The sequence below is a fragment of the Buteo buteo genome, chromosome 11 (genome assembly GCF_964188355.1).
Source record: "Buteo buteo chromosome 11, bButBut1.hap1.1, whole genome shotgun sequence".
NCBI lineage: Eukaryota > Metazoa > Chordata > Aves > Accipitriformes > Accipitridae > Buteo > Buteo buteo.
The window spans coordinates 25,144,850-25,157,248 of NC_134181.1; the positions used below are offsets into that span (position 1 = coordinate 25,144,850).

At 47.4% G+C, this 12,399-nt stretch overlaps 1 protein-coding gene across 2 annotated transcripts in view; it reads left to right on the top strand.

The window, feature by feature from the left end:
• VPS45 (vacuolar protein sorting 45 homolog) overlaps nt 1-6,728 on the top strand; it is a 28,881-nt gene extending 22,153 nt beyond the window's left edge. The window contains exon 15 of one of the 2 annotated variants that reach the window (XM_075040811.1): nt 6,114-6,728. In XM_075040811.1, coding sequence (XP_074896912.1) covers nt 6,114-6,201 — 88 coding nt within the window. In that variant the 3' untranslated portion in view covers nt 6,202-6,728. The other variant, XM_075040812.1, reaches the window with a different exon arrangement.
• Nucleotides 6,729-12,399: the final 5,671 nt, after the last annotated feature.

Genomic DNA, 12,399 nt, shown 5'->3' on the forward strand with positions numbered 1-12,399 from the left:
ATTGCTGATTTCTGCTGGATTAGGGTTGGTATGTCACAATAAACAAGGAGATTTTTATATTAATGCGCTGAGCAGCCCATGTAAGCACACTAATCCTGTGCTTTCATTGTTCTTACCAGTCCAACTTAAATTGTGATCAACATCTGTGTTTATAGGATGGGGGATGGCTTAAGGGATATCCATCATGCTTTTTTACAAAACAGGAGACAAACAAGCCTTTGGAGCTGGTTCTGTTGTTAGAGCTGTATATTTGTGGGAAGCTTATCTGTTTAAGAGACCATCTGTATTGTCCAATGAATGTACTGTAAGTAGATGCTTTAAAGTGTGGGAGTGAAAAATACTCTGTGTAGGGATGGAGAATACAACATTCTGTGTTTGCAAAGAGGGTCCCAAAGTGGGCATAGTATGTACCTGTTTAAAGTTTCCTTATGCTGCACAGTCAAGTCAAAGAGAATCTGTCGCTGTTGATCTTTATGGATTTATATCCATAGAGATGCTAAATAGGGGCAGGCATCTAATAACAATGCTCATATGCTGAAAAGAGACACATAGACTAAGGGATTCTTTATAAATAAATCAGGCTACAGAAGCTAACAGGCTCTGCTGCTGGAGTTTATTCACGTCTGAAAAAATCCCGGTGGCTTTACAAGGTATGAGAAAATTTCTGTTTCTTGTATTCCATCCTCTAACAGATAAATCCATGTAGCACACCTATTCCTTGGCCTCTTTCCTGACATTACCCATGGGCAGGTCAGTCTGTGATAGGGTTGGGAATGTGGCTTGGGTCTTCCATTCCTGCCTGCAACCACAAGTTGTGAGAAAAAAATGCATTAAAGCAGCAAGCGTGCTGAAAAGTCAAGTGCTGAAAGCCAGAGAAATGCAGAAATCCAAAGATCAGAAAAACTCTTTGATTGTGCACACTCAGTTTTGCTGCAGATGAGGCCTTAAATCTGTCCCATCTCAGTTTACTTAGTTCTTTCTTTCTTTCCTCTGTTCCTGTTAACAGGCAACCCTCGCGCTGTTAAGTCTAGGAGGGTATACAGATATGCATTTGGTAAGGCTTTGGGATCCTTTGAGAAACACCAGGAGGGTGGAAAAAAATCTGTTGTTGTCAAGGAATTTTCAGCGTTTTTCTAATCAAACCAGATTGGCTGCCTCTGTTACTTTTGAAATTTTGGCAGCCCTACTAAAAATACTTCTATTATGACTTGATTGTCAAAAAGGTAAAAAAGCCTTCCTGGATGTGTTTTCCTGCATGACGAGCCTCAGCAACAGCTCGCTGCAGAGCTGTGCCCAGCGTATGAGAATTGAAATGCCACATCTGCCCACTTAATGTGGTTCTTCTACAGCGGGCTCATGCTGGGGACTCAGTCTGCAGCTACGCCATTGCACCTGGCTATGGGTCAAACCACTTGATAAATGAAGTCTGAGTGTAGAACTCCTGTCTGCTTTTTTCCCTGCAACATAATGAGCTGTAATGGAAGGGCTGGAAGGCTGGGGATTATTAATCATAGGTTCTTTAAAAAATACATATGTAATATGTATTTAAATTATATTTATGGTGAAAGTGAGAGTTCTTTCTTGACTTGGTGCTATTCCTTAGCACTGACCATAGCAACATCTGTAATTACCTGCAGGAACTGGATGAATTTGGGCAAAACTGTGCTGGAGTTAAATCTCTGGGTTTTCAATTGCTCTCCACTCTTTAAGTTAACATTTGTGGAGGGTCATGGGCTCGCACCAAAATGCAGAATGCAAAGAGATCTTAGGCATTAGGGCAGGGAGAGAAAAGCCAGGAACATAATTACTGGACTTTAAATTGAAGAAGTCAGAGAGCCTAATGTGGCCAGCAGCATCTCCTAGCTGCTCCCCTTCTCTGGGCTGAAAGCTGGAAATAAGTGGCTCTGGCTTCCCCCGCTTCCTAAAGAAAACTCAAAGTGAGGGAGCTGATTCCTTGCTGTTGGCAAACAGTTTTACCACCAGTCACACGGGCAACGAGCTCCCCTCTTTTCTGGCACACGCAAATGGATTTCAAAGAAATTCTGCTGGGTTTGGGGGAGAAAGGGTTAAAAAGTGATCAATAATCAGCTAAAAATGGAAGACCAAGACCAGGAGGAACATCTGGCACGTGGGGCTGACTCATCCAGAGCACAGGTTAAGCACAAACCTGCTGTGACTAATCCAAGGGGATATCTAGCCTGACCCACTTACCCAGTTACAGTAATAGCCTGGTTGTGCCAAACGTGGCTGCAGTGTGCTTAGCCAGTGGAGCCTGGTCACCGGATACCTGTGCCTCTGGGAGAAGTGTTTGGACCAGCCGCAGTTCCTCCTTACTACGGAGTGAGGGAGGGTTTGGAGTAGAGCAGAGAGATCAGTTTAAATTCTTCTTGTGGTTTGATATTCGCACCCTGATCAGAGGCTTTCCCAGCCAGAGCTGAAGTAGCTGTGACCACTGCACTAGATGCTCACTGTTTCTCGCAGGATCCTCAGGGTCCTGGGAAATAACAACAGCCGCAGCATGGTGCATTTTTACTGTGCTCCACCTCACCCCTCCGCTGCAGGTGGGAGTTTGGCTCTTACATCAGCTGCACTCCAGATGGGGAGACCTTCTGTGCAGGAGCTGCTCAGAGGTGGTCATGCTGCCTACTTTTAAGACCTTCCTGAAGTATAAAGTGACAACGTCTCGCTGCATCTCCCTCTCCACACACACACACTTTCTCTCCAGATAGGAAATAAACATGAGTCCCCTTTAAAAATAAAAGCAAGTCATTCTCTGTTAAGAACTCAGTCTGCCTGACTCTAATGCCTAAAAATAAAATGGGAGGAGGGACAGCTCCCTAGCTGTAATCACAGAGCTGAGTGACCATAGCGCAAGCAATGTTCCTGTACACCTCTTATAAATCAGGCTGCTGCTCTCCTAGAATGCATATTTCTAAATGGTGTGGTGTTGAGATCTGGAAACTGGTACAGGCATTTGCATGAGATTTTTTATTATTATTGTTATTATTTTTAAAACCCTCAAAAGTCACAACCTGGGCAGGTAGACCTATTTTAGACCTGTTTTAGGGGAATCATATTTTTGTAGGATTTGTGGTATAGCCTGATTTTTATTTCTTTTTTTTTCTTTTTTAAAGCGTTAATGTTCAGATAACTTGATCAGCATATTGAAGGAATGAGTCAACCTAGAAACGGGTAGCACTGTATCGGATTGCCAGAGTAACCATCTTCCTGGTAACACATCCTCATTAGATCTTACGTGGGAGCGTTGCTGTGGTTTTGCACAGTATTCAGCCGCCTCCCAAACTGCACAGACCGGCAGGTGTAAGTAACTGTGATGAAGTAATGCTAGTGGGCCAGAGCTTTGTTTTGTGGGCAGTCCTCACAGCTCCTTTGGCTTCAGAGACTTCTCACAGAGATGTCTAGGGATGTCATGTGAAGGTTCACTCACACCTGTCTTGCTCTGGTGTTGGTATTATAGCAGCACTCAGAGACCCAGCTGCTCAGGAGCTGTATCAGCACACAGGAGAAGACAGTCTGGTCCGTGTATACTCCAGACAAGGCCAGTCACGTGAAAGATGGAGGTGGGGAGCAGCAGCAAAGGGCAGGAGTGAGCTGTGCCTTGCTGGTGAAACTGGGACTAGCTCCAGGCTTCAGTCTTAGTCTAGCACTTACCTCTGTAGGCCATGCTCCCATTTGGCTTTTGCAGGCAGGAGTGCCGTATGAAAGCATATAGAAGCCTATAATCAAACAAAAACGATGCAAAGAGCATTATTCTTTCAAAGGTTGGGGGGGGGGCGGGTCCTCTTGAAAGGATTGAATCGGTCTCAAACCTTAACCCACTTTTAGACCTATTCAAACAACTGTGTTTCCAAGGTTTAGTCTCCCTTGCTCTGGTGTGTTTTGCTGGATTAGGCTCCGCTGTGCTTTGTGAAGCAGGGCTGAGACTGCCAGAGTGCAGGTGTGATGCAGCTGACCTTGGTGCAGCTCCAACAAATACCAGTCTGTATGTACACCTACCTCTCAGCTTGCTGCACATACCTGTCCACCCAGATAAGAAATGAATCTGGGCTCATGACAGGTGTAAGTCTGGAAACTGAAATGCTGTGGCATGTTCCAGGGATAAAATTGGCCTTTGAAGACTGCCTGGTGACAGAATGAGTGAAATTCATTTTGCAGACTCATCAAGGTAGAAATCATCTCTCTTGCCACCTAACCATGCAAGCCCAGTCCTGCACGCAGCAGAAATTCTTTGCTAACAGAGTTGCCTCCACAGTGATCACGACTTCAGCCATGTCCATACAAGGCTTTTAAGACACACCGCAAGCATTCCAGAACAGGACTTTCCAAACTATCAAATGCTTAGCCTAACTCCGCTTCTAAAGACGTAACAGGGCTTAAGTGGAAACAGATTTGGGCTAGGACTGAACGGTCTTGCAGATTCCGATTTCAGGATCTCAGGATCTGAACCAGAGCAAGACACAGAGCCCAGCCCTCCTGACTCCCAGACATTTTCATTAACTGCTGCACGCTTGATCCCTGCTTCAACCTATTTTTATTTTTCCCTCTGCAGTTGGCCAATGCCAGCCCTTGGCAGCTGATCGCCACCTGACAATTTTTTTCTTGAGAAGCAGCTCACTTATTCAAATGTGTCTCTGAATGCATTGTCTTTTGGGTTTTGTGTGGAACCATTGCTCTGGTGTGCAGTTGAGCCGTTCACTTGACTTTACAGGGCAAACTTGTGCATAAGTCTCAAACTGACAAGTTCCTTGGAGTCTAGCCCTCAAAATCCCTTAAGGTGTCTGGGAAAATCATACAGAGGAGAGACTGGGATGCAGCTGAGTGTGTGCTTAATATTTTACTGGGTTAAAACTTTCTTGAGATCCAACTGAATGAATGGTTAGTGCCCAGAGGTTTCCTGTGGCTCATTATTTAGATCTGAATGTGGTCTAAAGAGGCTGGAAACTGGAGGTAGGGTCTTGCTGTGGATGTGAGCCCTGGGACAAGGCTGAGGAGCTGGGGCGTGAGGCACAAACAGTGACCCAGGCTGCTCAAGGGGCTACTTTCCAGAAAGCCCTGGCTGTGAAATGTCACAGATGCCTCAGCAGGAGGTTTCCACCCTGCCTCTTCCTGCCTTATCATCCACACAGGAAGACTGAGTGAGCAGAAAAACAAGCCTGAATGCTGGCCTTCCTGGCTTTGTTACTGAAAGGCGAGTGGGGCTACCACCTCGGTGCAGATGCTGAGCTGAGCCCATGAGGAGCTGCTGCCCTCATTCTGGAAGCCTTACCATTTGTGGCACAGGGAGAGACAGGAGACCTCCCAGACAGGATGGAGTATTTAAGGATGAATGGCCATGTTCAGTGAAGATGTTGACCTGGTGATCCATGCTGGGTGCTCCAGATTTTGGTCCCCAGGGCAGGTCATTGCAGTCCCATAGCTTTGCACTTTGTTCTCCCTCATTGAATTCATCCTGGCTGGTGGGAGGATCTGTCACTGGAAAATAGGAGCTTTCTGCAGGCTGCCATTCACTTATTTCCTCCTTGATTAGTGTCTCGTAGCTGTAGCTGTCCCAGTCTGAGGACATTTCCCCTTGCAAGCAGCTGGAGGAGTAGGTCAGTCAGAGGATGATCCATCCACTCTGCCACTGTCCCTCAACTGCCATCTCTCAGGATGCTGCTTTTACATTGAAGGACATGAGTCCTGATCTGAGTGTCTCTGTCATGTGCCCCTTCAGGGACCATCAGTCCCTGACACTTCCTCGCTGCTGCCTCCTTGGAGAGGGAGCTGCTGGGTTTGACATGAGCCTGATGAGGGGAAGGAGCATCATCACCACTGGGACCAGGATCCCTGTTCTGGGTAGGGTTTTTTGTTGGATCCCATGCTGTTGTGAGCAGGTCTTCTCCTCTTTGCCACTGTAACCACATATGAAGGAGTCACTCTGTCCCCCCATCCTGGTGACACCATGGGAGAAAACAGATGTTTTCATAGCACTGAGGTTGTAGAACACTTGTTGGTTTTGTTCAAAGGCTTGAGGCCAGGCCATGTGGTTACTTTCTGTCTGCATGAGTGAAAAGTTGGCCCTTGTCTCTGCTAACCTTACCTTTGCTTGGCAGCTTCCTTGAGGAAGTTACAGCTTCAGGGTTCCGTGGCCGAACTACCGAGAGCTCTCAAGTTACACCAAGGTCAAGCAGCAGACGGTAAATCTTGGAGAAACCCTGTCTCGCCCATCCGGAGCTTCCACGAACTGACAGTACAGCTTTGGAGCAGAACTGGATGTTCCTGCACTGCACTGCTGCCGTAGCTTCCCCTGTCCATGCCAGGAACCTTAATGGGCACAAGGAGCATCTGGGCAGTGAACGCTGGAGTTGGCGTCTGCCCTGATGAACCAGGACATGCCCCAAACTGCAGCACCCTCATTGTCTTCTCACAAACACAGCTCTGAACAGGACGTGGCTGCGTAATTGGAATTGTAACCTGCAGGAGAGCCTGGGAAAAATGTTACTACAGAAGCACTGAGTCTCTGCAGCTCTGCCGGCCTGTGGGAAGGCTGTGCTCTTAGTTGATTTGTCAAAACACACGGTATGATTCCCCTAATGAACATCTAATGATCCTGGTCCAGACTTCTGTGTGCATCTCTGGAAGGTGAAGATGATGGGCACTAGAAGCCCTTTGCTCTGCTCAGTTGTCTGTATATTTTGAGTCCTATTAAATAACCCATTTTGACTGAACCTTTTGTCTGTTAAATGATTCCTAATATCCCTTTTGTAATGCCACTCAGCTATAACTACATTCTTAATCTTCTTTATTAACTTCTGTTTACCTTAAGAAACACAACTCCATGCCCCCTGGTTTTGCTCCCATGTTGTGAACTGGAAAAGTGTTGTGATTTCTTTTTAACAATAAAAATAATTCTAGCAGTAATAAAACATGTTGGATTTGAAAAGAAACAAGAGAACTGTAATTGTGGAGCAGACCTGGGAGCAGAGGAGGGTGCTTGGCATCCTCCTAGGCATGGGAGCTGGACCAGAAAGTGCTCACTGCTTCCCCTACCCTGGCTTTGGGGAAGGTGGAGACAAGCAGGGGGAGAGCTGTAATCCCAGCCCCTGCCTCCTCTGAGGGTGCAGGCATCCAGGAGAGAAAAGCAGGCTCTCCGTACCTTCAAGAAGATTTTTTTTTTTTTTTTGGTTTCCTTTTTTTTAGGTACAGGAACTGTGAAAAGCAGCACAGGTTGAGAGTCAAAACAGACATCAGCAAACTGGATGCCTGGCTTCTGTGAATGTCCACCACCAATGAGCAAGTCTTCCCCTTATCTTTTCCCATAATTAAATTAGACTGAATCTCTAGCTCTCTGAGAGCTCTGCAGAGCTGCTGTGGATGGAAAGTACTTGAATTCACACTCATTTCTCTGGCTTAATTCCCTGAAGCAAGGTCATTCCGAGCCTGGGTGCCTGTCCATCCAAAAATCTCCCTGCAGTGCTGAAGGATTGACAGTAAGTGCGCTGTGGAGCTGCTCCAGGCTCTCGCATGAAAACAATGGGGTCAGGCTGTGGGGCAGAGTTCCCATGCCACATCATTAGGGAGCATTTCCTTTCTAACTCGAGAGCGTCAGGCATTGTTTTGGAAGGGATGGGTACTGGCATGGTTTCCAGTCTGTCGCCTTCATCCTCGTGTCTGGGAAGCTGACACATTTTGCTCCTCTCCTCCCTGTAGGATTAATGTCCTGCAATGCTGCAGTCCGCGTCAGGCAGTGGAGTTCCAAGGTGGGGTTGACGCTGTTGCAGGAGGCAGGAGATGGAGGTACCTCACAAAACAAGGTGTTTGCTTTATCTAGTCAGCAGGCTCTAAGCTTATCAGGCAGCTCCATTTCCTAACAGCATATTGTAAAAGGTTGTGCTCCTGGTACTGGATTAAGTGGTGGATTATGAGACTCCTACAATGTGTGATGTTGCATCAACCTTTCCCAAGTGAAACCTGTCTCCTCTGTGTTTCTTTTTGCAGCCTCCTCGGTACACATTTTTGCTTACTGGCAAATGCACTGAAGGGTTGGACCAAGCCTGACACAAAGTCCTCAGGAACCATCCCTGCCCCCTGCATAGTCATTATTTCCCATTCCCATTGCATTTCCCTTGCTTCACATCATGAAGGCTTGGAGGATCATAGTGCCACCCTTTGCAAAGGCTCAAACAGAGCTGACATCATGTAAGGTTGGCTGGCTCCCTTTTGATCAGCATTGTGGTAAACAACCAGAGATTTTTAAATGAGAGCGGATAAAAAATTGGAGAGAAGGGGCACAATGCTGGGTTTTGTTTGGTTTGGGGTTTTTTTTCAGTTACATTTGGACTTTGTATCTCACACTGTCTCACCTCAGGCTCCTCCTCCTGCTTGGAATCCCACTGCTTTCCTGCAGGCAAAGCTAATCGTTCCTCAGAAATGAGGCAAAAGTTGTCTCTTCACCTGAAATCCCTGGCTTGCGATTTCTACTGGGCCATCAGCAAAGAGGCCTCCAGGGCACCTGCTCTCAGTGCAGCAGGGAGTGAAATTATTCAACAGAGCAGGAGCCCTTGCATTAGTACCACAGCTCTGAGCCAAGCTCTGCCAGCGCCTGGGGAGCCCTCCGCTCTCCCCAGTGAGCTCAGTTGCTACTGTGGGTCCTGTGGAGGCACAGAGTGGGGTGAGAGAAAGATGCTGGACCTGGAGCATCCTTTCTCAGGGGGCTGCCTCCTGATGGGCATCCCTGCTGTTAACTAGAGATTGTCAAGAACAATTCCTGGGCTGTTGTCTTAGAGGCTAAGCCCTGCTGGGGAGACTGGCATCCCACACACGCCAGGATCAGACACCCCATGTATTTTCTGTGCTGCAAAGAGCTTCAGGTCTTGGGTTGTAACACAGGCTTGCCTCTGCTGAGCCTGCAGCAACCTGCATCCTGTTTCCAGGCACCTGTAAGGATTTTGCTCACAAACTTTTGTGCTGGTATAAAATGAGTGCACTTTAGCAATGAACAGGCAATTGCGGCTTTTGGTTCATGCAAAGCTCTAAACACACCCAGGGCCACACGAGACAAGCCAGAGAAGTTTATTCAGTAGTTTCTACATCTTATTTCTAACTCTGCTTAAGCTAAAGTGCATGTTAAAAATGTACCCAGTCTTTGTTTAAAAACACATATCCCCAGACTGCCTATCCTCCCTGGATTTCTTTTTTCTTTCTAAGTACACACTGTAGCTAAAATTGCACTTGCTTCAATTTTCAGCCGCTGGATTTTGCTCTGTCTTTTCTTTCAGAGCTTTCTGCCATGCCAGTGGATGCACAGATCACACTCAAGATAATTTTAGCCCACAGTATGTGTGGGGTTACTAGTTTGCCTTCTGAAGGCCATGTAACTTACTGGATGGAGGGGAAAGAGAAGCAGCTCCCAGGGGGCTTCCTCTGACGTCTTAGGAAGATTCTGTTTTCCCGTCTGGAAGGAAAGGCGTATGATGACTCTGTTTTAGGGCATCATGAACAGAAGTATCCCCACACTGAAGAACCAGTTTCCCAGGGCATTTTCTCATGGAAAAATCACTGAGCTGAAAAGGAAACAGCAGGGCCCTTGGTAGGAGGTGGGAAGACTCTCTGCGAGGCTGGTTCCTTTATCACTCTGCTGAGCCACGGCTTTTTGTGGCTTGGCTTGTATTGTTCCTGTACTCACAGAGGCAAAATGGGAGACTCTCAGTCATTCAAACCCTTGCTTCTTTCCTTGGCACGGGTGACTAGTACTTCTGCAGATGGAGATTTATTGGGCAAGTGCTAGGCTCCTCGCAAAATGGGAAGAGCTGTGTAATTTCTTCTTTTGGCTACAGCTTCAATCTGTTCAAGGAGCAGAAATAACAAGAGAATACAGATGGAATAATGTCCCTTGCCGTTTTCCGTACCCAGGTGATGGAATACAAAGTGCAAGTTGCTGTTATGTGGAGGATGTGATGATAATAGTTTACAGAGAAAGGGAGGTGACACCTCTGCTGAATGATGCTGAAACTGGGTGAGGCTGGAGCTAAGTGAAGTTTTTGCAGCAAAGCTGCTTTTTCAGAGAAAAATTCAAGTGTGGTAGCATTGAAACACTTTGCAAATGTGTTTTGCTAAATTGTTGGGGGGGGTAGTGTGTTTTTTTCAGTGTCAAAACTCTGGGGAAACTTTTCATTTGGAAAACACCAAAACATTTTGAGAGGTATGAAATAAAAAATCCTTTTTGTTTCCAGCTTTTCCTTTCTTTGTAACTGAAGGAGTTTAAGACAGCTCAGAAAGGAAGGATTTTGTTCTTGTTTTATCTGCTATGTGCTGACCAAAGTGGGGCTCTGCTGGTTAGTGGCCCTGGCTATCACAAGTGATACTGGTACTAAATGAGGAGCGAGAGTCCCCTAAGCTCTACCCAGTAAATTTGTCCCTGTGGGAGTCTTGTGAGGGACAGCAGAGTGCTCGTGAGCACTGCAGGACCTGAGGACCCCCAGTTGCCCCTGCTGCTTACCTCCTCACCTGCTCTCTGCTACAAGGCTGACGGCAGCCTGCCACCCTCGGCATAACCATGTCGAGCGGCAGCAGCCATGGATGCCAGGACCCTGCAATCCCCACGGTTATGCGAAGGGTCTCACTGAGAAACCTGCAAGTGAGTTTCCAGCTCTCTGACACGTGGCCTCTAATCAGCGATTGACTTGGGAATTAACAAGCCAGATCAAATGAAATGAGCTCCTAAATCCCTGGGAATTATCTTAGCATCACAAATAAGTCCTGTTGATGTGGAGCAATGTGGGACAGAGCAAAGCCCTGTAGTGGTTAGGGGGCCAGCCAAGCCTGGCTAGCAGTCTCCCTCAGGGACCCTGCCACAGGTGTCCTGACAGCTCTTTTTTGTGTTGTAAAAGCACGCAGCCATCGTCAGGCAAGGAGCAGCTCCCTCCAGCTGGATCGTGCAAGCTGTACTCAAGGGATATGGTGAGGATCTGCAGTGACGTGGAGCTCTGTGCTGTGGACCTGTGTCCCGCTGGGAGTGGGAGTGAGGACACAGCACCAAGGACAGAACCTGGCTCATGTCCCAGGTCAGTGTGGCCCAGGGGCTTCTTCACTCTGCTGAAACTCTCCACAGAGACAGGGTTGCTGGAGCAATCCCAGAGGGGTAAGTCAGGGCATCAAAACCCTGTCGAGATGCATGTTTTTGAGGCTGTGTGCTGGCTGACAGAGCCAGGCAGATGTTATGTTGGTTTCTCTCCTCCCCTCTCTGCTAATGTTCTAGCTCCAGTGAATGCTGCTACCTCATTTGTCCCTGCACTGCAGGAAGAGCTAGCCCTGCACAAGGTATGAAGCTCTGGATGAACTCCAACCTTACCAGGTCCCTGTCTACCATCTTACCACTCTCCACGGATCTTCTCTGCCCTGGGATCATTAGCCTGCAATTTCCCAGGCCAAGGCCTACCTTCTATCTCACTCTGATTCCTGACCTCCCCCTCCTGTGTTGTCTTTTCAGTCTTGAGCTATGTTTGCTGAGGTGGCCAGTTTGTTAGCTCTCTGGGAATTTCATTAGCAGGCTGGTTTCCTCCCCCTTCCACATCATTAAATTAGAGATGTTAAATAAAACTGGACCTCTGGGAGGGAAGTCATGGCAGCAAGGGAAAACACACTGCAGTAGGAACACACAGATGAGGCATTTCATTTAAGGAAAAAAAACCACCCCAAACTTCCAAACCTGTCTATAACTAAAATAAACTGCAGGGGAAATAAAGGCCTGTTTCTCTGTTACATGGAGGCTACTTTGCATCAGATCAGCAGTGCTGCAGGGTCAAGGGAGAGGAGATGCTAAATTTGCAACTGCTGTAAAGCACCAGCAAAAGGAGAGTCACTGAGAATGGCCATCAAGTAGGCATGCCAGAGGTGCACTGGTTTAGCAGTAGGTTTGTACTGGTTGGACCTACTGGGACAGTGTTGAATGCACTGTGAAGTTAGATTGGTATAAAGGTGCCTCGTCTTAGGAGAGTTTACCTTCACATGGGAAATACTACACCAGGCATGGACAGAGCTCTGGGCTGTGTCTCTGGAGATCTTGAGTTTACTCCTGGCCCTTCCACTAACTGCCTGGGTTAACTCTTATCACTGTTGTCTTAGCTCAAGTTCAAACTTGCCCTTGACCCCAAGTTCCCAGTGGCCTAAATCTGTTTGCCTACACCCTAGCTCATGTCTAGCCCAAGCCAACCTGATCTCCAGATGAGGTTGGCTCAAACTCTGTGAAGGTCTAAGATCACCTGCAGATCATGGGCTAGAGGTAGGTTCCAGCTCTGGCTCCAGCTCCAGCTCCGGCTCTGATTCTGGTTCTGGTTCTGCCCTGCTGGAAGCCCCTGTAGGATTTACAGTACTTCATCAGGACACAGATGCAGCCTGACC